The sequence below is a fragment of the Enhydra lutris genome, unplaced genomic scaffold (genome assembly GCF_002288905.1).
Source record: "Enhydra lutris kenyoni isolate GAN:26980312 unplaced genomic scaffold, ASM228890v2 scaffoldscaffold24, whole genome shotgun sequence".
In the NCBI taxonomy this organism is placed as follows: domain Eukaryota; kingdom Metazoa; phylum Chordata; class Mammalia; order Carnivora; family Mustelidae; genus Enhydra; species Enhydra lutris.
In genome coordinates, this window is record NW_019154108.1 from 19,805,327 (window position 1) to 19,830,748 (window position 25,422).

Sequence of the window (25,422 nt, forward strand, 5' to 3'; positions counted from 1 at the left end):
GACATTTGTTGAATGTCCAATATTCGTGAAGCATTGGAGCGGCCTCTGGGAGTATGAAGGCGATTAACCCAGAACCTGTTCTCAAGAATTCACCCTCTGGCTGGTGGTTGGAGGCACTAAATGAGAATAAGTAGTCAAATAAAGGTACAAATAGCAGGTTGTAAATGGTCAGCAGAGGGGCACATAGGCCAGATATTATCTTCACAGCCTTTCTACAAAGTAGATTTTATCATCCTTGTTTTGCACATAGCCAAGACTCAGAGAGGTAAGTGGCATGTCGTAAGGCACACAGCGGGTAGGTCATGGAGCTTGAGTGTGAACCCTACCTGGTGAGACTCTAAAACCTGTCCCTTCATCACACGGGCATAAAACTGTTTCTTCTGGCCACTTGGGAGTAAGGGTTAGGGTCGATCAGAGAAAACTTCTCAGAGAAGGTAAATTGGTAATTGAACAATCATTGATTGAGCATTTGCGATATGCCACTAAGTGGCCAAGGTGCAGCCACACCAATGGCAGAGTCTCCGATCTGAAAGATGTTGAGTCTCACTGGGAAGGCAGGGAAGTAGACAATTATAAAATCGTAGGGTTTGCGCTACCCTAGCCCTCAGCTGGGCAATTAGAGGGTAAGATCCTTGTCCATAGTCTTGTAAATTGGGGGTAATAGTATTTAGTCCACTGACCTCAGAGAATTATTTCGAAGCTTGACTAAGATAAAATATCTGAAAGCACTATGCAAATGTGATTCTAGACTTTGGCATGCTGTACGCACGCAAAGCCAAAGGATGCCTCACAAATGAGAGTGAGTGAAGGACAGGATACGGACACGAGCTCAGAGCACACTTGGAGTAGGGGCGAAAGTCCAGTGGAGGTGGGGGCCCTAAGAAAAGGCATCTACCTGACACCTGTCAGTCATTCCTGTAAGGGCATCTGTTCCGGTCTTCCTGACGGTTGCTCTCCTGAGTCCTCCTCTTCCTGCCTGCCTGTCTCATCGTGGGCTCTGCCAGGTACTCAGCCCGTCTCCCTGATGGCCTGCAAGCCTCTTGCCGGCAGGAACTGGGTCGGTTTTGTCACTGTTCTAGCCCTAATGCCTGACATGGTGCCTGGGCCGCAGTGAGTGGTCAGAAACTCTGTTTGACTGCATGAATTGGTGGGCCTTCAGAGTCACGGGATTTGAGAACCAATCCCCTCTTAGCCCTTCTCGGAGCAGGGCAGTTTGTGCTGATGTCCAGCCCCGCATCTGGCCTACCTCATTAACCGCACACTAACCAGTGCTCGCTGAGATCGTGTTACTCCCTGCTTCACGTCCCCCTGGATTGCCCGACTTTAAATGGAAACTCATCTGGCTGGGAGGAGATGGCTTAGTGGTCTCCCTGTCCGGAGCACAAAGCTAGACTAACCGGAGCCGTATATTCAAATCCCAATAGCTCTGAGTCATCCTTCCAATGCAGATAAAGTCAGTGCCGTGCAACCCATTGCCTGGTGGCAGTGTTCTGGCCAAAACCTTAGAAGCAAAGCCGTATCTAGACATTAAAGGTCCCGTCAACCTTTCTTAAATGTAGAAGTTGGCCCTTGTGCTCTAAGTCAAATTTCTTCTGCATGGCTCCCCTCCCAAAGAAATGAAAAACTCGGCTATAAATTCCTATGGTCTGTGCATTATTATTATGAGGGTGTAACATTTTGGGCAGGCTGTATGTATATGTAGGTCCCTTTGTTGATCACTCTTCGTATGACGTCTGTAATTCTGAGTGTTAATTCTCAGCATGTCGTTAAAAAAAAAAAAAGGAATCAAGGTAGTTAGGGTCTCAAAAGAACCACTGAGAAAAACTGCTGGTCTCTGTTTTTAATATGCCATTCCTGGACTCACACTGATTTACAGTTGGATAATCTTAGTCTTAAAGACTGGTCTTCTCCTCTACTTCTGGGTAGATGTAATGTTCTACTTCTGTGATGTGCTAGCTGAGGCAACATAATAATTAGCAAAAATCTAAAACAAAAGAAAAAGCAAAACAAAACAAAAACCAAGGTTTTCATTTTAATTGTTGGGGAAAATGTTTTTTTTTAATTTTTTTTGTTTGTTTTTATTTTTATCACAGGTTACTTTAAACCTGTGATAGTGAACTTAGATAACTCTGAGCAGGTGAATTGTAGAGTCCATAAATTTTTTTTTTAAGATTTTATTTATTTATTTGACAGAGAGAAATCACAAATAGGCAGAGAGGCAGGCAGAGAGAGAGGAGGAAGCAGGCTCCCTGCTGAGCAGAAAGCCCGATGTGGGGCTTGAACCCAGGACCTGGGATCATGACCTGAGCTGAAGGCAGCGGCTTAACCCACTGAGCGACCCAGGCACCCCACAAATTTTAAAGCAGCAGGAAAGCAGAATGCCACCGAGTTGTTCTGGTCCTTGGGACTCTTGGATGAGAACTCTCCTTGGTGGAATTGATGTAAACAACTATGAGAAAGGCCCAGGAATTTGGCTCTGGTGGAAACATATGTGTAGTGAAGCCCTAAAACACAGTCAAGTTGCTTTTGGAGCTTCTGCTCCAAAGGTTGTTAGGACTCTGAAGGCCCATTCAGATCATTACCATTGACTTCTGGGCAGGAAAGTACCCAACACTGAGAAGAATCCAGTGCCTACATCCATCTGAGGCCGGGGAACAGGATGGGTGAGGGCACCTGAACTCACAGAGGTAGAGAAAAGATGGGACTCAGGTAAGAAATTTTCACTAGAGAGAGAGAGGAGGACGACAGAGGGGGAAAGATATAGGAGGGGAGCAGGAGGTTGGTCGAAGGAGAGGGAACAATTTGGAATTCATCCAAACATAGGCAGTCATTAAGGATGACGTTTCCAAAGACCCAATTATAGCAAAAAACAAGAAGGGGACTTTGGCAGAAGGAAGAGACACTAGGAGCATGAGCGGGGCCAGAAAAGGAGTCAGAAGGAAGGAACAGCGTGATGCTGTCAGAAAATTTCCAAGGGGTTTCAAAGAATTGGTGGTCTGAGAGCTGCAGAGCAAAAGCTTTAGGGCCAAGGAAGGAGAAAACGGACACCGTTGGATATGACGAATCATAGGTTTTGGGTTGCCACCTCATCTGGAAGCACTGCCGCTGGGCCGTGTCTCCAGTGACCCAGCCAGGAATGGAGTCTCACTCTCTCGGAATCATGAAGTCATGGAATCCGCAAGCCTGCAAGGCCTCACCTCAGGTCTTCACCCCCCTCCCAGCAAGGAGGCTGTCCCGAGTGCTCTTCCTTTCCTTTTCTGCTATTCCTCGGTTCTCGGGAGCCTTTTAACTTGTCAGAAATGCTTCTGAAGAATTTGAGATCTGTCTTCTGTGACTTCCACACGTGGTGCCTCTTCCAGTGACCACGAAGCTGGAAGGGAACCAGAGGGACCCACACAGGAAAGGGATGGACACTTGCCTTTAAGTCAGAAGTGATTTCTCACTCCAAGCAAATTCTCAAAAACTGGGGAGGACTCGCCATCCCTTCGCTTGGGAAATGGCACATTTTCGGTGGCTTTCATTCATGCCCAGGAAAAGCTATACGCAGGAGTACTGCTCCTTATCATCATTTGTGACAGGGAGACTTAAAGTAGCTTGTGAGTCAGGTGGGTTCTGGACCCAGGTGAGGGCTGGTGAACGATAGGAGATCTTGGGGCCTCGCCGAGTGGGGAAGACCAAGTCTGCAGAAGACACTCCTGCGCCGTGCGGTCGGGGAAGGTCACAGGTTCTGGTAACATCACGGACTCTGGGAAGACTGACCGAGGAAAAGCTACCAGAGCGCTTGTCCCTAACCGAGTTGTGAAACATGCCTCCCATCCATACAGTTCCTGGAAAATGAGAACTTAAAAGACCCTGAAACCACAAAACCCCAAAGCACCGTGTTCAGTCAGCAGACTGGAGTTTAGTCACCATCGCGGAAGAGTTTGTTGTGACAACAGGCAGGAGCAGACGAAGGGGAGCCATCCGTCCCCAGGCCCCAGGAGGAAGGATTGACTCGTAAGAGTCCTGGGTCTGAGAAAAGTAACTTGGGAGGATGGGTTAGGGGAGGAACATGGGGGAGAAAAAATAGGCAAAGGTCTGGCCTTCATAGATTCGTGTTGTCCACGATACAGGACTTCCTCAGAAAACTTCCGGCACAGAAGTTTCATTTAGCTAAGAAAGAACCACAGAAAGAATCCCTTTTCCTTCACAGAGTGCTGGCACGTGTATTTCAGGCCAAGAGCAAGAAATCACAACATGTCCTGAGGAAGAACTCTTCATTTCCAGGGCATGTGATCAGTCCCGGAGAAACATGGGATGTGCAGAAGTGGCCTCTGGTTCTTGGAACTGCGGGCCTGGTATTGACCATTGATTTTATCACCAAGTCAGGGGTGGGTCTAACAAAGCAGGGGGAAGACGGGATCCCCCGAGGCCACTAGATCTTACTGCACACTGAATGCCCACAACAAGCCCGCCAGACATGGACATAATTCAGCCCGAGCCCGCTGGAGCCCTCTTGGTTCTGCCCGGCACGCAGGCCCATTCTCTTCCTTCTGCTGCCACTCACCATCGCTCTCCTCTGTGTGCGCTTCTGTTTCTCAGGAAGGAACCTCAAAGTTTGCAAACCTGGACAGCAGTGTGAAAGAAAACCAGAAGCGGACCCAGCGGAGACTTCAGCTCCAGAAGGATATGGTACGTACGGCCCTCAGTCTTCCCTGAGGACCTGTCAGAAAGCAGCCCTGTGTGGGCGGCGGGGCTCCTGCATGGCCCCAGCACCTTCGATCTGCAGGGCGCCCCTGCTTTCGAGAATGTTCTCCGTCCTTTCTTTATTCTCCACAGCGCTGGGGGGTCTGTAGGAGACATCTTGTCACTCCCATTTGACCCAGTGGGAAATAAACACTTATAGAGTCGCAAAAGATAGTGTTCTCTGGAACATTTTTTTCTTCTAGAGGTGAGGGGCGAAGTCTGCGGGAGGTAGACTTCCTTCCCTCTTGCTGTCTTCCTCCATCCACTCCTGTACTTAGAAGCTACTGCTCCCTTGGCCTTGAAACCTCCTGGGCTTCAGTTCCCCATCAGAAATGCCTCCTGTAGTCGACTTTGGACACACAGTGGCCTAGGACATGGGTGCCGAGGAAAGAGCGTCTGTCTGTTCCCAGGAGGACTTGGTCTATGTGCTGACAGACCTTGTCCTTTGTTCCGAACCCGCTCTCCATTTCCCAGCTTTCCACACTAATCCCAAGGACTAACCAACCTTTTTCTAGTTTTTCAGTATTTGAAGGAATACTGTACTTCCTTCCTTAAAGATAGTGACTATCTTTGGCTTTATCTTAAAGCTTTATTTTAAAAATTCTCCTCTTAGCATGGGAGGGGGGAAAACCAAAGAGAGAGGAAATTAGAGACTGACAACCTCTAGATCTTCTCATCCCTGCTTTGGGAGGATTTTCTCTTTCTTTGGAAGGCTGGACATAAATCAGAAATGTTGTGTTTCAATGATAGGACTCTTCTGTACCAGAAAGCCTATGAAACGTTTCACAGCATTTCATACTTTTTTTTTTTTTGGTTGTTCAAAGATAAGTTAAAAATAGCTGCTAAAAAAAAGATTATTTTAGTTCAGGATGAGACCTTGTGCACATAACAGGGAAGGACAGACTGCGCCTGAGCACGAGTCCTCGGGGTGAACCTCTCCGGTCAGTTCTGGCCAGCGAGACAGCTGGCCTCCCATGGAGCAACCTGGTCCTGCCCTGGCTGGGGCTGTGTTTTCTTCCAGAATGTCCTAAGTGCCTGAAGGGAAGTGAGGAGAAGGTATCCACGGAAGCCACTATTTCTTTTCTCTTTAAAATGGTTAGAGCCTTGGGGCGCCTGGGTGGCTCAGTGGTTAAAGCCTCTGCCTTCGGCTCAGGTCATGATCCCAGGGTCCTGGGATCGAGCCTCACATCGGGCTCTCTGCTCAGCAGGGAGTCTGCCTCCTCCTCCTTTTTCTCTCTGCCTGCCTCTCTGCCTACTTGTGATCTGTCAAATAAATAAAAATCTTTAAAAAGTAAAAAAATAAAATGGTTAGAGCCTCAGTGGCCTTCCAGAGAATTGAGATGATCTCAAAGGAAATTTTGTGAGATGAATACTGCATATACATGCAATTAAAGTGATTCTACCTTCATTTCCAAGGGACAGTTAAAAAAAAAAAATGAACTTTTTATGATGCCCTCAGCCCGTGTCCCCCATTGTCAACACCCCCTCTAGCCATGGCCCCTCTGTCAAGCCTGAGGCACCCACACTAGCCTGATACTGTGAACCAAATCCACACTTGATTGGGATTTCACCACTTCTGCCAGAGAACCCCTCTTTCTGCTCCAGGAGCCAGGCCAGGAGACCACGCAGTAGGACGCTATCCTGTCTCCTCAGGCCCCTCTGCTCTGTGAGAGTTTCTCAGTCCTCCTTGTTTCTCCTTACCTTGACGGTCTTCTGGAATACCATCCTGGTATCTTTAGAATGTCCTGCAATCAGAGTGCATCTGTTGTTTTCTGGTGAATAGGCCGAGGTTATGGATTTGGGGGAAGCATATCCCAGAAGTGGAAGTGCCATTCTCGTCACATCCTGTCAAAGAGTCACTGGTGATGTTAACCTTCATCACTTAGTTAAAGTAATATTTTGCCAGATTTTCTACTTCAGAGTTACCATTTTTTTCCCTTTCCCGTTTCTCTCCTTTGGAAGCCTAGCCCAAGAGGCCATTTTTTTTTTTTTAATATTTTATTCATTTGAGAGAGAATGAGATCACAAGTAGGCAGAGAGGCAGGCAGAGAGAGAGGGAGAAGCAGGCTCCCTGCCAAGCAGAGAGCCTGACGTGGGGCTCGATCCCAGGACCCTGAGACCATGACCTGAGCCAAAGGCAGAGGCTTAACCCACTGAGCCACCTAGGTGCCCCCAAGAGGCCATTTTTAAGAAAGATTTTATTTATTTGAGAGAGAGAGAGAGAGACAGTGAGAGAGAGAATAAGCAGGCCAAGAGAGAAGCAGGCTCCCCACTGAGCAGGGAGCCAGATGCAGGTCTCAGTCCCAGGACCCCGGGATCCTAACCTGAGCCAAAGGCAGACACTTAACTGACTGAGCCACCTAGGTGCCCCCCCCCAGAGGCCATTTTAATAGTGACACCCCATGCTTTTGTGGTAACACTCTTCCCCAGTGTACAGTTGCCCACCCTTACCAATGATGAGGCCATTCCAAACCCCAGTAGTACCCACACACTCTGAAAGAGAAAAGTCAACCCTTGAAACTGCCTAAGCAAAATATGAATCCTCCGTGAACACTCTTGACCATACTTGTATGATCTCCTGGATTTGGGGCCTGTTTTCATAACTTTGAAAGTTAAAGATTAAGTGATAGAATTCCCATCCTTTTTAAAAATCTTAAAAATTTCATTCATGGAGGTTAACACTAACGGTCTTCTGTGGTCCTTCATTTTTTCCGAATGCTGTCAGGGCTTACCTGGCCGTTCAAAGATGGCTGCCTTCATCTATGAACAGGCACTTGGCAAATCTAGCCAGCAATATGTGCATTCGCTCTGGCAGGGAGGCTCCTGAAACCCTTCCACTTTTTAGTCATGACAAAGGCCGTTTGGCTGTGCTTTGCTCCTCAGGGTGTGATGCAGGGAACCGTGCCCTACCTGGGCACCTTCCTGACTGACCTCACCATGCTTGACACTGCTCTTCAGGACTATATCGAGGTGAGTTGTTTGCATGTGGTCACTTGGATACCCAAGAGAGAAATTCGCTTTATTAGTGTCTGTTGAGCACCCATTATGTACGCTGCCTTTGTTAGATGCTGTGAGGAATACAAATCAGAGTAAGCCCCCAAGTGACTCACAAGCCAGCGGAAGCTATGTATCAAGGCCGGCAATGACTATGGAAGTACTCGGAATTCAGACAGAAAGGCAGTGAGAGATGAGGGAGGTCACAGTCCGTTCCAGGTGCGGGGATGGGGAGGCGAGTGATGGCAGGGCCTTGTAGACGAAGTTGATTCCAGAAAGTCCTTGATGTTGAGTAGCACTTGGGCAGGTAGGGCTGAGGGGGTGATGTGCCCTAACATTCTACTTGGTAAGATAGGGAGGTGGTCAGATTTGTGGATTTTTAATTATTATTTTCTTTTTTTCATATAATTACCTACCCTGAGGCACTTTTGTGTTTTCTCTCGTGTGCATGCTCTTTCTCTCTCAGAGGGAAGAGAAGTGAAAGTTAAGCTACCTGTCAGTAGCTGTAATAAAATACTAACTGGAAGAAATTTGACATTTGAAGTGAGATTTAAGGATTGCTTGTACATCTAAGTTTCCGTCTCCTCCCCGGTTCTCACATGTGATGAGTCTGCTTCTCTACTCTGTCCGAGTTAGCAGGCCTAGTGGTGGTTCTGCATGTGCCTCCCTCCAAGCTTGTCATAATGTTGTGGGCATTCATTCTGCATTTCTCGAGCTCTGTCTCTTCATGTCCTCTGCCTCAGCTTATCTCAGGAAACACTCATTAGCACTGGGGAATTTTTGGGGGAGTGCCCAAGGATTTAGAAGTTATATTCAGCCTACTGAGAGCAGGAGATAGGGGATGAAGAATTGAAACTTAACTTTTCATAACGCTATGTAGAAGCAACTTCCCTTTTGATAAACCATTGACAGTTTGGTTTCCAGTATGAGTCAATGACCATCTGTTTTTGTTGCTCTGGGTCAAGAAGTAAAGTGTAAATGGAACGTTTACTCAAGCTTTTGCCCTTATTGGCTCTACAGATGTATTTGGATTCTGAATTGGATTCTGATAACTTCGTTATTGTTACTATTTTAGTTGGTTTTGGACATCTTATGGGAAGGCTGTCTGCCGATCCTGTCCTATTAGAATTCAGAGAATGTTTTTCTTGAAGCAAACGGTGCTTCTCTTCCCCCATAGTAGCCAGAACTGTAGAGTCATTGATCGTTGTGCCTTCAGCATCCCTGTGATCTGTTGTAGTGATTCATAAAACAACGTAGGGCTGTATTTCAAAGTGCCTTGGTTTGTCACTCTTTTTTTTTTTTATTTAATTTCTTTCAGGGTGGGCTGATAAACTTTGAGAAAAGGAGAAGGGTAAGTAAAGGTCTTGGCTGCAGTGTTCCATTTTACTTCATCTGGGTATGAAAAAAGACAAACAGGGACTTAAGGCTTTCTTTGTAGAAGCAAAAAAAAAAAAAAGAATTTGCGTTTATCAAGCACTTACATACGATTGTACCTTGTGTGAACCTGTGTATTAGTCCCCCAGAGTGCTGTGAAGTAGGTTTTATCTTCCTCAATTCCCAGATGTGGAGACCTGGCCCCAGGGACCGAGGGTCACCTGGTAGTGGAGCCGGGCTGCAAATCCCGTCCTGCTCCTGCAAAACTCATGTTTCTTTTAATATGCAAATGGTGTGTTTAAATACGTACTTAAATGACACAAAGGAAAATGAGTGAACAAAGGAATGACTGAGGAAGCTTACTCATTCCTTCGTTCTTTGATTCTTTCATTTCCCAAATATTGATGGTGTACCTCACATGGGCCAAGCGTTTGGGCCAAGGTTTGGGGGTTGCTACAGAGAAAACCCAGCGCTCCCCACCCTCATAAACTTCACAGACCAGGAGGAAGGTAGACAAGTCGGCAGTTATAATACAACTGATAAGGGCTTGTGAGTGGAAGTCGTGGGTATCCTAGGAAGATAGAGGAAGGGCATCTATCCCCAGCTTGTGGGGTCAGAGAACTTCCAGGAGGAAGTGACAATGGGTTAAAACCAAGCCTTCGGGAGCCCACTAGGCTGAGCTCATTACTAACTAGATATGCTAAGATAGACAAATGTTAAGTCTTATGTCCCTGGTAGTGTATACTTTCTTCTTTAGCATAATCATAAATATTCCTTGAGGATATCAAGACCAAGAGCTGAAGTCACTGAATGGAAAGCTAATACCCACGGAACCTGGCTGTTGTTGAGTTTCCTCTGTCGTGTCCTATAAAAATAAAACAAGGTCACTTACTGGCCTCCAGAGTTACCCATCTTTGTCCTTTAACGTCAGAATCAGAGAGTACTAGTACTCTCTTCCCTTTTAAGACTAGCATGTTAAACTTCTGGAAAATTTCAGCTTCAAACCTAAAGCTAAGGCTTATACCCTTTGCTGACTTAAAAAAAAATCTTTACTAAAGCATCTAAAGATGAATAAATAATTTTGGACATGATTATATACTTGCTTCTCTTGTGAGCTTTAAAAGATTTCGTTAAAGGATTTACTGGAGTAGTAAGAACCCAAGGATTTGGGAAATCCAAACATTCAAGTTTATGAGGCCCCTGACTGTTTAGATATCCAGCCCTACCAAAACTTATTTACTGAGGGTAAGGCTTGGAAAAGATGGCTATGGGCAACGTAGGGGCCTCCTGACTTAAAGTAACTTTTTTCTCTCTCTTTTAGGAAATAGAAATGGAAACTTAAAATATACTTTAAAAGTACACAACTTTACAAACTTAGTTTTCTGTCCCTAGAATGAAAACATAGAAGAGAAAAAGGGAGCCACTGTGGCCTTGGGTAATAACTAGTTTGGGTTGCTCTGCTAGCCTGTTTCAGTTGCATCGGTTTGCTTTTTCAAGGAGAACGGGAGGATTGACAAGCCTACAAAGCCTGCAGGGATTTGGAGTTAGAATTTTTAAGAGTTACGCAGTTCTCTTATTTGTAAGAAAGGCAGGACTTCAGAGTCATCCTAGATGGTTTTCTCCATTGTGTATCCTAATGTGGTGTGTCTTCATTTTGAAAAGAGGGATATTGGATCGGCCTTACTGTATACTTTCTCTTTGGTGTTCTGTCTGCTGTAGGAATTTGAAGTGATTGCCCAAATCAAGCTCTTGCAATCCGCCTGCAACAGCTATTGTATGACACCAGACCCAAAGTTCATCCAGTGGTTCCAGAGGCAGCAGCTTCTAACCGAGGAGGAGAGGTAGGCATACGTGTTGTCCATCAGGGTGGAGCTACAGTGTCGGCGAGAGGAACACTACCTCCATTTCCTCATTGGGCCATTTTTTTCAGCAACTATTTAGTGAGCAGCTCCTAGATTCTAGAACCTCAGTTTTTGAAGGAGGGTGGTGTAGCAGGAGAGGCTGGCTGGATGGCATTAGAAGGTGTGCTTTCAGATTTTTGCTCTACCATCTGTCTTTGTAACCTTGTACAAGTCACTGATTGTTCCTGGTCTTCAGAATACTCATCCATAGTGTGTGTTTGTAAGGATTAAATGAGGTCGTATTTGGAAAAGTGTTGTTCAAGTGCTGATTATCAACGTCATCATCATCGCCACCACGGCCGCCTCTGTCGGCTCCGTGTTTGTCGTTTTTGTTCATTGGTACCAGCTTGCCAGGGAGCTTTCAGTTGGGAAGGAGAGACAGATTCACGAAGAATTGACATCTAGCAGGTAACAGAAGTGCTACAGGATCCATGGGCAGGAACAATGTGGCCAAGGTTGGGGGAAGTAGGGGAGATCATCAGAAAGCTGTGGACATTTGGACTAGGCTCTGAAGAGAGATAAGATATCACCAGGAGAACCGGAGAAGAACATTCTAGACAGAGGGAAGGACATGAGCAAAGGCTTTGTGGCCTGACATGGTTGGCATTTGGAAGAACGGTGAGAACTCTGTTGTGGCTGGGACACAAGGGACAGGTTTCAAAATCCTGGTTGACAAGCACGGAAAAGTACATTAACTCCAGTGCCTTGAATGTCCACCTAGCAGGGGCGTCGTCTTACCCTGTGGTCTAGCAGATTAGACTCTGCAGGCCTTATCCGGCCCACCGCATGTTTTTATATGTTTAAATGGTTGGAAGAAAAAAAAGAGAGGGAGAGGAAGATTATAATATGGAACAGATACTTGAGATTCAAGTTTTAGTATCCATAAATAAAGTTTTATTGGAATACAGCCCATTCATTTACATCTTATTTATGGTTGCTTTCATGCTTTAAAGGCAGTTAAGTAGTTGGAAGTGAGACCATATAGCCTGCAAAGCCTAAAATATTTGCCATCTGGTGCTTTACAGAAAATATTTGCTAACCCCTGCCATAAGACCAGGGGATTTCCTTAAAAGTTTATCATCGGGGAGAGCAAAATCGACAGCAAAATAAGTATTTTGCCAATGAGGAAATTGAGATTCAGAGAATAACAGAACTAGCCAGCGATAAGAGTTTGGATTTAAATTTTGGTCTTCTCAACTCTACAACCTCAGCCCTCAATGTGGTTCATATAACCTCTGTACGCCTCGGTTCCCTCATTGGAAGAGAGATGATTTCTGAGGTCCTTTTTTTTTTCTTTTTTTTAAATCCCAGAGTAGATTGGTCCTTTAACATTAAAACAAAACCTGTGATTCAGTAGTCATTGCTTGATGAAGACTTCTTTCTTTGCCATGTAGAAAATAAGGCAGCTACTGCCTCTCCTTACATTTCTGATCTGATGGTCGGTGTGTATGAGTGACCTTCCTCTCTGTGTGTCCATCCTTCTCACATACGGAGCAGACATCCCATGACTAGGGATCCTGGATCAGAAAGTTGAGGATCATGATATCAGCTGCAATAATTAACTTTTTATCAGTTGTTTTAATTGACTTTTTTAAAGATTTTATTTATTTGACAGAGAAAGATCACAAGTAGGCAGAGAGGCAGGCAGAGAGAGAGAGAGGAAGCAGGCTCCCTGCTGAGCAGAGAGCCCAATATAGGGCTCGATCCCAGGACCCTGAGATCATGACCCGAGCCGAAGGCAGCGGCTTAACCCACTGAGCCACCCAGGCACCCTTATTTTAATTGACATTTTAATGATTAGAGGAATCTTGCTAATTATATCCCATTTTTTTCTTCCTCTTTATAACCACATCTAGAGCTTAATATTTGAAAAATTCATTTATCAGTGAATGCCCACACGTGAGCATGATACACATGATACATCATTAGGTTTCCACATAATTCACAGCTTACCAAGCTACCATTGACCACACTCACCCTTCCACACCACCCCAAAGCCAGATACAGCCACTAGTCAGAGCTATGAGCTTTCATAAAAGACATTTCAAGTCACATATAAATCCCTCTTGTGCTTAGGGAAGTTCTATCTGCCTGGCATTTAGATGTCTGAATTTGGAGTCTTTTAAATTTAGGGTGTTTTAGCAAATAAAAAGCATATTCAATTATCTTTACCAATAATATAACTGACTATGTCTCTTCACTAAAGATTAGAGAGTTTGCAAAAGTCTCGTCTTCCATTTCTCTTAGATAAAAAGTTGAGCACATGTACACACATACACAGGGTAATGGGAGGGAAGTAGCAGACAAGAAATAATCTCCCCCCGGCTTAGTAGTGGGATGAGAATGGTCAAGAAACAGAGTGGAGTTGGTCTTTGGTGTTGCCAAAATGCACAAGTCCCTCTCTGAGGCATGTGGCACTAAAGGGGCTCGGTCCGTAGGCCAGGACGGGGATTAGGGCAGGAGGTGCCCAGGTAAATTTGTAACATCTGGTCATGAAGTCCATCTCCTCTGACAACATGGTGTATACATCTTTACTTCGAGCCATCAGAGACTTCCTCTAAAACAGAGTCAGCAAGTTATGTGAATTTCAACCCGTTCTGTTCTCAAGCTCTGACCTCATCCCCCGTCCTGTTCCCCAGCTACGCCCTGTCCTGTGAGATCGAAGCAGCTGCTGACGCCAGCGCCACGTCGCCCAAGCCTCGGAAGAGCATGGTGAAGAGGCTTAGCCTGTGAGTGTCGCCCGGGGGTCCTGGGGCCCCCAGACGGTCCTGTTAGAGTGGAGGAGAGGAAGGATATTCAGTACCGCAGCCCTGAGCCAGGCCAGAAGTGAAGACTGGTTCACTCACCAGTTAAATAGTTGACGTTTGTGTTGTGAACTTACTAAATCTCTTCCTCCTTCTCCACTGTTCTCTCTGGTATGAACCACTGTCCTCTGCTGGCCTGGACCACTCTTGCAACACTCTTAATGGGCTTCTGGCCCCGGCCTTGCTCAGTGATCCATTCTCCCCCAAATAGCCTGATAGTCTCTTAAAACATACGCCAGATTATATTTCCTTGCTTCAAAACTTCCCGATGGTTTATTTGAACATAGCACCCAAACTCCTTATCCTAGCTTAGGAGGGCTTTCATGATGTTCCCCCAACCTTCTTGACCACCTTCCTCCCATCCAGCCTTGCCCCTTGTTCTCTAGAATCCAGCCATGCCCATCTTGTAGCCATCCATCAACCACACCAGGCTCATTCCTGCCTCAGGGCCTTTGCACCAGACATTTCTTTGGTCTGACATGCTTTCTCTGTGGCTGGGTCCTTCAGATGTGGGCAACAGTGTCACCTCCTGAGAGAGCCCCCTCTCTGACACTGCTGGCTGCCCCGTCCCTCTCAGTCACACTGGTTCTTTCCCGTGGTGGAGCATTTGCCACTGGAGAGCAGGAGCCTTGTCTATGACACTCATGGCTCTATCCCCCGCTAGGTACTAGGCATGCAAGAGACACTCCAGGGCTAACTTCATAATACCTTCCTCCCTTTGGGTAAAATCAGGAATCCTTACTGTGGTCCTCAGGACTCTTCAGAAACTGCGGTGTCATCCCAGGCCTGCCTGCCCGTCCCATATCCGTCTGTCCTTATCTTTCCCGGCTCACTGTAGTCTGCATTCCAGCCGCACAGACCTTGCTGAACATGTTCAGTTGCCATTTCTTCTGCTAGGAACACTGGTCCCCCGATGGCTGGGGGACTCACTCTCACTCCCTTCAGACCTTTGTTGAAATGTCACCTTCTCAGTGAGCCTTCCCCCAGCCACTTTATTTGATACTCTAAGGTATCTGCCCTAGCCCATGGCACCCTCTCTCACCTGCACCTGCTTTGAATTTCTCCATTGCCTTTACCTGCACATGACGTGTACACTAGATTTATGAGCTTGTAGATTGACCTCGGTAGAATTTTCCATAGTGTCTTGCTATCTTTTCATCACTGCAATTATGGTGGAGAAAAGAACTCTCTTTTGAGATAACCCAAGGGCCTGACCAAGCCTTGTCAGCTGGTAAGATCGACACCTACACAGGGAATCAGGCACCCTGCGAGGTGACTCAGGGAATGCCAGGCATCTTGATGGTCTTCTGCATCAGAAATAATTAGAAATTTCTAGACCTGCAATGGCAGTCAGCACAGGTGGATCCAATCCTAAGTGCTACCACTTTGGCCTTCTTGCTTTTCCTTCCGTGTCCTTACGCAGTAACTACTGCAGACACATTTTTATTTGACTGCTTCGCACTACCCCGCTCCACCCCAGCCATCCCTCTGTACTGTGCTGGCCACTCTAGGACCCCTGGGTCCTCTCTCTGCACAAACTCCAGGGACAGTCCCATGAAATCTGGGGGGAGCAGGGTCCTCAGGGCGCAGTGCGCTGCATAAAGTGTGGTCGACATTGAGTACGTGTCTCTCCTTGGTGAAATCTTGCTGAGATGCTTGGATTTAATGTTTGGTATCTGCAGTTGAGTTGGAACATTTATCATGAATAAAACAGGCCACCATGTCACCCATCGTATTTCTTATACATATAAGGGTATTTGTATACCTGTCGAATTCCAAAATATTATATCATCTTAGCATTTTTTAAAATATGGTAAATGTACTTTTTGCTCTCCCCACATTTAATGACCCATTTTCCAAAGAGTTGGAAAGAATTTGGGGGCCTTTGGGGAAGGCATGTTTGGTCTGAAGGTCAGAGATGCCTAGTATTGAGTTAGAATTAACCTTTACAAAGCAGAACTGACCTCATAGAGTTGTACAAATGGAAGAACGTTCTTTCGTCTTTGAGCACATTCATTCTAAGCTAGACTCTCAGATGACGGGCTGAGGACCACGCATCCACAGCCTTCAGAGGTCTACTCAGAATTCATGGAGGAGTACAACAGCGGCATTATTTTTTCTCCTGTGAATTGTGATCAGAGTTTAGCTCTTTCTCCTCTAGCCCCAGTGGTGCTTGGAGGTCCCAGAAAGAAGACAACATGGAAAACAGGACAAGAGGTGGGGGGAGGGGCAGCTGGAGATGAGACAGAATAAAGATATGCTCCAGGTGTTGGATCCAGGTAATGCCTGGAATAATGAAAAATCAAGCTTATCGTTTCTACTATTATTTTATACAGTCAGTGCGTGTTTGGGGTTGGCTGCATTTGCTAGTTTCTTTACATGCATTGCTTCTTACATTTTACCCTTCCCTCCTTTTGCTCCTCTCCCTGTCATCTGTTCATGTAAAACCTCTCCGTCTCTCTCTGAGAATGTCTTTATTTTGCACTCCCTCTCGAAATTCTTTTAGTTGGGTATAGAATTCAAGGAGGCCCATTCTTTTCACTCAGCACTTTGAAGACATTATTCCATGTCTTCTGACTTCATTTGTTGCTTCTGAGATGTCTGGTATCTGTTTACTTCCTGTTCCTTTGTATCACGTCCCCTACCCTGTTGCTTTTAAGAACTACTTTTGTCTTTGATATCCCCTTAGATAGATGAAATGAGGATTGGGTCTCATTTATCCTATTCAAGATGTGGTTCCTGGGTCTGAGGATTCATGCAGTTCATTAGGTCTGGAATCTTCTTAGCCACCATCTCCTCAGATAGGGTCACTGTCCCACTCTCTCAATTGTCTTCTCTTGGAACTCTCTTTACACACATGTCTGCATTTCTTATTCCAATCTCCATGTCTTTTAACCTTTCTTATTTCCATGTCTGTATATTTTGATGCTGATTTCTGAAGATTTTCTTCACATCTCTCATCTAGTTCACAATTTTTCTTTCCAGTGGTTATTTAATCCTTCCACTGAGTTTTTCCCTTAAATCACTACATTTTCACTCTAGCAGTGAAATTTTTTCAAATTGTCTTCCTGTTCTTTTGTCAAGTTATCTTGTTCTTAACTCCTGTTTTCAATTTCTTTTGTTAGGTCTTTAATATCTTAAACATACTTATTTTATAGCCTGGCCCATGGTAGACACTCACATATTTGTCAAATTAATGACTAAATTATTAGTTTCTTTCTGAAAATTCTTGTAGGTCAGAAGTTCTGAAATTCTCAGGAGTCTAAATCTGCTGTTTGTTGTGCTTGTTTGACTCCCTTTGATATTTCCTTGTGTATATTTTGTAATTTTGTATTATGAGCTCATCTTTATCAGAAAATCCTCTGTATCCTGGTTTGAATGTAGATTCCTCCAGAAAGATTTTTTTTTTTTTTTAATTCCAGTTTGCACAAGATTATTACTGGTCTGAGAGTTCCTAGTTCCTACTCACATATGTAGCAAATCTGAGGGAGGTGCTGGTCAGGATCACAGGTGATTTCAGGGGAGACGGTTTTCTTTCACCCAAGCTCAGGCCAAGACAGCTAAGCTTCGTCGTTGTCTCCCTGTGCCAGTAGGAAGATATTTTTCTAGACCACTTTTTTACATCTTTCTACCCTTTGAGGGTCTTGGCTCTATATGAGGAGTTTCAGCTTCAGCGCCCCACCAGAAACAGAAGGCCTCATCTTCGGACCTGTGTCTCTATTAAAACCCTTGTCCCTCATTTACCAAGACTGGTACTTCCCGCTCCGCACCCAGAGCAGCTGCAGAATTAGCTCTCGTTGCTTCCAGTTTTCAGTTCCCTGTTTATTTGTGGCCTATAGGGATTTTCCTTCCTGTCTTGCAAGCTCAACTTTTAAATGAGTTTTTAATGTTTCTCTTCTAGTTTTATAGTGAAGTGGTTTAGCTTCCTGTAGTTCACCAGATGTTTGGAAACAGAAGTTGTCCTCTTTGGTTCCTTGACCAAAGCAGTGCCATCCTCCTTCCTTAGCCTCGTTTGTAGTTCATTTTATGGTGGGAAGTGATGGGGGATGTGGCGATGGTAATTTGACCCAGCCAGAGTGGTCTATAGCATGTTAAAAAGTAAAGAACCATTGACCTAGAGGGTCCTCAGATTACAGCGGCCCCTCTTCCAGCTAAGCAATCTGTGCGTTCTTTGAGGTTGGAAATTACCTGTTCCGATAAGATGTTTACTATGATCTGTGAGACACTCTACAGGAAACATTGTCCAATAATGCCAGGGTGTGCAAGATTGACCAAACGGGTTAATTAACACAAAACGTTTGCTGAATCATGGATTCCAGATTTGTTAGAGCCCAAACACCTGGTGTCATGTTTCTTGCAGACTCTTCCTGGGGTCGGACATCATTACCAGTAGCACTCCCACCAAAGAGCAGCCCAAGTCCACTGCCAGTGGGAGCTCTGGCGAAAGCATGGACTCCGTCAGTGTGTCATCCTGCGAGTCTAACCACTCAGAGGCGGAGGAGGGCTCTATCACTCCCATGGACACCCCTGATGAGCCTCAAAAAAAGGTATATGCATATTCTCTTTGCATGATTCCTAACAGAGACACCTGACATAGTGTAGTGTTTGCCGCATGGGAATCTTTGTTTTCAGGTTTATCACTCTTCAGTGTTTTGAAAATCATGTTTATAAGAGCTGGTAAAGCCAGTTCAGTCTGGGGACCCATTCCTTATAGAAATAGGTCTAAACACATCTGGCCTTGGAAATACTGTTCTGGACCCATATCCAATGGTGGCTGAAGGATTGTGGCCTGTACATGAGTTACACTTTATTGAGGAGGTGTAGGATTTTCTTAGAGGGACTGAAAAGTCAAGAGGCAGAGATGTGTCAACCTCTTGGTGTCATACCTTGTCTTAGCCATGCTTTTACCACAATCATCTTATTGAGCAAACCACTCCTAAAGTCAGTGACTTAAAACAGCCACCACTTAACTCACTCTCACACATCTGCAGGTTGGTTGACGTGGGTTGGGCTTGGCCCTAGGCCATGGATTTGGTCCAGGTCTGCTCTCCCTGCCTCTCATTCTTCTTGGAGTAATGGGGCTCTCCAAGCCATGCCGTTAGTATGCTAAGACAAATGAGCCGGAGAGCAAGCCCAGCTCCACAAGTATGTTTCAAGACTCTACTTCAGTCATACCGACCAACATTTCATTGCCCGAAGCAAATCATGTAGCCAAATCTCACCTAAATAAATGAGACAGGGACTCCTTCTAATGGGAGGAACTGTGGGGTCATAGGGCAAAGGGCATGGATACTAAGGAGAATAAAGAATTGGTAGCATGGGCACCGGTGTGGCTCATTTGGTTAAGCGTCTGCCTTCAGCTCAGGTCATGATCCTGGAGTCCTGGGATCGAGTCCTGTATCTGGTTCCCTACTCAGTAGGGAGTCTGCTCCCCCCTTTCACCCTCCCCCCACCTCATGTTCTCTGTCTTGCTCAAATAAATAAAATCTTAAAAAAAAAAAAAAAAAAAGAATTGGTAGCAATTGTGTAATCTGCCATGTCCCAAAAAAGAGAAAATGATGAGAGGTTCCATTTACCGTTGGCTTCATAGAGAAATAAAAAGGAAACAAGATTTGTCTTAATCTTCTGTATACAGCTCCCTCAATCTGTTGGTCAGGAAGCTTGGGTCAGAGACGTCAACTGTGACATGACTAGAATTTGTGCCATTTTGGGGAGATTTTTGGTCAGCCAGACCTGCTGTGTGAGTGACTATTGGCCCCTTAGCTTATGTGTAGGCCGGTGATGTGGAGTATTGGGAAGAATGCCCCCATTTTGTTTGTGTCTGCCATTCCACAAGGGGATTGGTGCCCGGTTTCACATTGTGTTATGAACAACAGCAGTATGGGAACCCTCAAGTGACCTTGTCGCAGATAGCCGATCCCAGACAGACTTCACACTCAGGAGTCATCAGGCTGCGATGTCTCAGGTGTTGCCCCTGCAGGATTTCTTACCTTCCTACTTGGAAATCCAGAGACACATCCTCCAAACATGAAGGAAAAGCTGTGCAGACTCTTAAGAATCTGTTCTCCATTTTCTCAGGCGTATTTCCTAAACCAGTGATGTAATCATTTCCCATGACTTGATACGTAGCATTGAATTTGTTAAAATCTGGAGTGAAGCCTCATTATTCACCTATTGACAGTTTCTTGTGCTTTGTAGCCCCCTTTTCTGACAGCAGACATTGGACAAAAGTGACAAGAGAGGTATCACACACGTCTTTGTGGGATTCCTCCCTGTCCATTTCCTCCCATCCCAGCTGTCGGTACACTGGACGTGTGCATAGGTCCCAACCACACCTTTGAAAACTACCCAGAAGCCCACTGTGTGTCATTTGCACACTCCTTGCTATGTCCTTTTTTGTCTTTTCCCTTATGCTGGTGTTTCAGTTTCTTATACAAGTCACAAATTTTTAGTCTTCTGACGAACCTTTCTCAGAGTCAGGAATTTCTCTAGGTTTAAAACTGAATCATTGACTTGGGTGCAAGTAGTTGCTGGGCTACAGCCTCCTTGAATGTCAGCTGGAGAGGCCCTCGTTCCCCTTGCTCACTGTCTGGTGGGACCTGGGTGACCTTCCTCGTCTCTCCCTACCCTGGATCCCACAGCCGTCAGGATGTCCGCTGTGCCTTTCCCAGGGTTCTCCAGGAGGTGGCTCTTTGCAGTGAAGTGTACTTTGCATTCCTTTGTCTTGATCCCCCTGCTCATGATTTCTAAACATTTATTTTCTCTCTCTTTTTAAAAGATTTTATTGATTTATTAGGGAAAACAAGTGGTAGGGGCAAGGGGCAGAGAGAAAGGGAGAAGCAGACTCCCCACCAAGCAAGGAGCCTGATGCGGGACTCGCTATCAGGACTCTGGGATCATGACCTGAGCCGAAGGCAGATGCTTAATGGACTGAACCACCCAGGCGCCCTCTACACATTTATTTTCACACTTGCTCCTCATAGTAAATTCTCAGTAAGACTGGATTCCATCAGGTGGTCCATTTAAGGCTGCTGTAACCCAGGCATCTTCAAGGCTTTATTCTACTCATAAGTCATTAACAGAGGAAAATCTAACAGAGGAAAAGGGATTTATATAGAAGAAAAGGGAGGTGCAAGAATTGAACCAATAATTGGAAAATGGACCCTCTTAGCTGCTGTGTGGTGCACCTTCAAGCAAAGTCATGCTGTTAAAATGACGAACTATTGGCCCCCAGATTGAGCCACAAAATTGATTCACTTGCAAAAATAGACCAAAAATGTTACTAAACCATATTGTGATAGAGATGCAGGTAGTGTGGTCAAATCAGCTTGCTGGTTCTAATTAACCCTACAGTGGAATTTCCTGTACAGTTACGCCATAGGACGAATCCATAGGAAATAAAATAGAGTAAACTCCATTTTACTTGGAAGCTCGAGGATCAGAATGCTAAATTTCTGTATTCTGTTTCCATGGAAAGGCAGACAGGCATGGAAGAAATTTATGTTGTTTATTTTTTAAAAGCATTCCAAAATATTCGATAGGATTAATATGGTATAACTTAGCTTCATACACTGAGAAATTACTTATAATTTTCTACAGCAAGAATTGATATTTAAAATGATTCAATTTAGTGACTTTTTTTTTTTTAACACAACCTTTGGAGTTTGGGGCCATTTCCTTGGTAATTTTACATTGTTCATGGTACTAATGGAGTTAATTGGAAAACACATTAACTATAACACCTCATTCCTTAATTGTCCTTGATATAGGATGTGAAAATGTATATAGTTGGTTCTAGAAGCAAATGTAGAAAGTAATGGAACCTGCTCCTAGGCCGTATTCCATTTGGGCAAGTCATTCTATTTCTCCGAGTCCTTTTTCCCTTTATAATGCTCTGCGTTTTGTTCACAAGACAGTTGTGAAAGCACCGTGAGATGAGATCTGTGAAAGTTCATCACAAACTTCAGTGTTAACCGCCACCAAGGTAGTGGTGTACTATGTTCATTTACCACTAATCGTCAACTCTAGACTGAGCTGTGACTCAGTGCTCACTGTGCAAACCCGGCCATGAGAGTCAGGGGATTTGGGAGCCTGTCATGGTGGTGCTGCCAACAATTTTCTCTCTGGCCTTGGGGTCCTCAGCAGTAGAGAGTGACTGGGGCCAGGTGATCCCCAGGGGCCTTTCCAGGACTAATATTCCATGCAGAGCTGTATAATCTATGGTCCTTATAGTAGAAACTTGTAAAGCACAGACATTTCTCTCCTGCCACAAAATCTGATCGTGAAGTGGAGCCAGGATAGGAGCGATCTTGGCTGGGCTCATGAAGCAGAGTCCCACTCAAGGCAGTGGGACCGGATAAACTGTTGGTGAGGCTCTCCCCAGCCCGGAAGCTTCCTCCCGGAGGCCATATTGCCTCCAGTTTCTGGTGTTTGCTGCCACCTGCTGGCCACTTCCTTAAAACCAGCTAAAAACGGAAATTGCGAGACCTGGATGCAGAGGAACCAGGGCAAGTAGGGAGTCGCTGATAGGCATCTGCCAAAAGCGTGCTTGCATCGGGGACAGCATCCGCGTGTGCTGCGGGCTGTTACAGAGGAAGTAATGGACGTTCATTCATCTCAGCATCTACCTCTGCTTTGACAGCTGTGAGGCACACCCTTGGTCAAGGTTCCGACACTGATGTTCTCCTGGGGTGTGTTCACTTTTTCAGCTCTCCGAGTCTTCCTCCTCATGTTCCTCTATCCATTCCATGGACACAACTTCCTCAGGGATGTCGTCCTTAATGAACCCCCTCTCCTCCCCTCCGTCCTGCAACAACAACCCTAAAATTCACAAGCGCTCAGTGTCCGTGACGTCCATTACCTCGACAGTGTTGCCTCCCGTTTACAACCAACAGAATGAAGACACCTGCATAATCCGCATCAGTGTCGAGGACAACAATGGGAACATGTACAAGAGCATCATGGTAAGGCACCCAGACCCGCACCCTCACGCTTCCGCGTTCGCCCACAGTGAGTACGCACCCAGATCTCCCTGGGTAGACACCAGTAATGGATTTATATACATAAAAAGATCTTTGTACCAGCAGTGCCCAGAAGATATAGTTTCCACATCTTAAAATTTGCTAGAACTTACTCAGTCTGGCCAGTGTCACTTTTCTCAGAACAATCAATTTGGATAAGTGTAGAAATGTATTCTACGAATGATGCCACCCCCACAGGCCTTCTCGGAAGTCTTCCTGGGGAGTCGCATGCCTGCCTCTGTCATGAATTCCCATGCATCCTCAACAGTCAGCTGTGCGCTGGCCCGTTTTTCTCCTTTTGTTCTTTGGAATCAAACTCAGTACGATGAATGATCAAGCTGGAGTGCAGTTTGAGTCCACGAGGAACAGTGTTTACAAATGAAATGAGACTGACTTTTTGTGCTTTTTCATAAAACTGTGATTCTGACACGATCCCCACAATGTTTGGAATTAATGGCAGGATTGTTGGAGTGCACACAGGGCCTCTCCTGGTAATAACCTTGGGCGCGTTGTTACAGGAAGAGACTCCTTTGTTTGTAGGACATGTAGGACATGTATTCAAGAGCAGGGTCTCACTGGCAGTGAATCCCACGGCTCATTCTCTGTCTTCCCTCATCTTTATCACTCGCCTTCTTGGCGGGGGTGGGGTGGTCACTAAGGGCTTACAAGTTCAGCTCTGAACGTGGCATAAGTGATATGGAGGTACTCACTGTTTTCTCACATTCCAAAGGAAAGCTTTCCTATGTCATTCATCAAAACAACGAAATATTTCTTGAACCTTGGTTGTGTGCTAGTCACTGGACCAGGCTCTGTGGATAGGGAGACGAGTGGGGCATCTCTGTCTTTGAGAAACTTAAAATCATAAGGGAGATCATAAAGCATTACTGAAGATGTACCCAATTCTCTAGTAGAGGTCAGACCAGATTGTAAAGGGCCTGCAGCCTTCCTGAAGGAGTTTATGTCCTATAGGCAATTAGCGTCTCATTGAAGGCTTTTAAGTAGTGATCAGATTAGCTCACTGGGATCAATTAATTGACATTGTAGAGGTGGTCCTAGGGTGTGGGGGTAGATTGGAGGTGGGGAAGCGAGATAAGAAGTAGCTGTCATAGTCCCCATGGGAGATGATGAGGACTTGAATGACCGCGGTGTGGCTGGAGATGAGATGGATTTTTGAAAGATTTTTATGAGGTAGAATCGTAGAATCCGTTAGTTTAGTCATCAACTTCAGGTTACTGTGGTGGGTGATGAGGAAGAGGGAAAACTGAAGGCTGTCCAGGCAGCTTGGTGGTTGTTGGTCCTATCAAGTAAGGTATGAACTATCGGAGAAGGAGGGTTTGAGGGCGCTGAAATTGGAGGGACCGGTGGGACATCCAGCTGGCTTTGTCTAATAGATGGGCAGAAACCCTGTTGGTGTCAGGCTGGTTCTGGGGTCAAATCTTGGGAGGTAGTCATCCGGACCACTGGGTGGACAGGGTCACACAAGGAGTGAGAGAGAGAGATGGGAGAACCACCGGGAAGCTGTGTCATCAGTGTTATTATTGTGTTCTCTGTGGGGCTTCCTCGCGTGGGTTCTCTTACACACGCTGAGCAGAGAAGCAGGTCCTACCTCGTGTCTGACGTGAGAGCGAAGAGTCGACATGGTGCAGTTCGGGGGACGGGTCTCTAAAACACCACGTTGAGCTAAAGAAACCAGACAGAGAATTACATGCTGCAGGAGTCTGCCCTTTCAAAAACAGGCCAAACTCACCTGTGGTATTAGAAGCGAAGCTCGGGGAAGAGGCACAGGGAGTTCCTTGCGTTCTGTATTTAAGGAACATGAAGGTGACACTCCGGTGTCACTCCATACTGCGCCATCCATACACTAGCCACCAGCAAGTGTGGCAGCTGAGCATTGAAAATGGGAATAGTCCAAATTGAGATGTGCTGTGAGTGTAAAATATACACATTTTGAAGACTTAGTACAAAAGAAAGAATTTCTCAGTGGCAATTTTTGTATGGATTATATGCTGAAATGATAGCTTGGATGTATTGGATTAAATAAGATATATTAAAATTAATTTCCCTTCTAAAAAGCTTTTTTTATATGGTTACTAGACACTTAAAATTTAGTAATGGGGCTCTCGTGGGTCTACTGGACCGTGCTGGTTCCGTCTGTCAGCCAAAGGCGGCGCCGTTGAGCTGTTGATACTGTGATCTAACCCTGCTCTCAGTACTTTTGATGGGACCGAGTAATAAATACCCGAGGGAGGCCCTTGGCCCTGTCCCACCTCAATTGGACACACCTGGGGAAGCTTAAGTTCAGGAAAATAAGGGTAGCCTGGCTTTCTCCTTAGGTAGGTCTAAAGTTGACAACTCAGCCTAACATTAAACAGCTGAACCATTAACATTAACTTAGCCTGACATACACCCCTGGAGAGGGGGCCTTTCTCTTTAGCTTTATGCTTCCGGTCCCGTTTGATCCAGCTGTGGGAGTATTTTCTTTAGACTATCAAAACACAGATTTCCTCTTCCAGAATTTTGTGTGCATCTATTTCTCCCTTGGAAATGAATACGCCAGATGTTCAGGTAATAGACAAATGAACAAGGTCTTTGTTGCTTCCAAGG

The 25,422-nt window shown here is 45.5% G+C and overlaps 1 protein-coding gene across 4 annotated transcripts in view; it reads left to right on the top strand.

Annotated features, from left to right (window-relative positions):
- Positions 1-25,422, top strand: part of LOC111150776 (ral guanine nucleotide dissociation stimulator like 1) — a 161,808-nt gene that overhangs the window by 130,682 nt on the left and 5,704 nt on the right. For 3 of the 4 annotated variants that reach the window (XM_022508368.1, XM_022508370.1, XM_022508369.1), the window contains 7 exons: positions 4,582-4,671; positions 7,609-7,695; positions 9,038-9,070; positions 10,813-10,934; positions 13,634-13,723; positions 18,159-18,345; positions 22,507-22,761. In XM_022508368.1, the coding sequence (XP_022364076.1) occupies positions 4,582-4,671; positions 7,609-7,695; positions 9,038-9,070; positions 10,813-10,934; positions 13,634-13,723; positions 18,159-18,345; positions 22,507-22,761 (864 nt within the window). The remainder of the gene's footprint in view (positions 1-4,581; positions 4,672-7,608; positions 7,696-9,037; positions 9,071-10,812; positions 10,935-13,633; positions 13,724-18,158; positions 18,346-22,506; positions 22,762-25,422) is intronic. The other variant, XM_022508371.1, reaches the window with a different exon arrangement.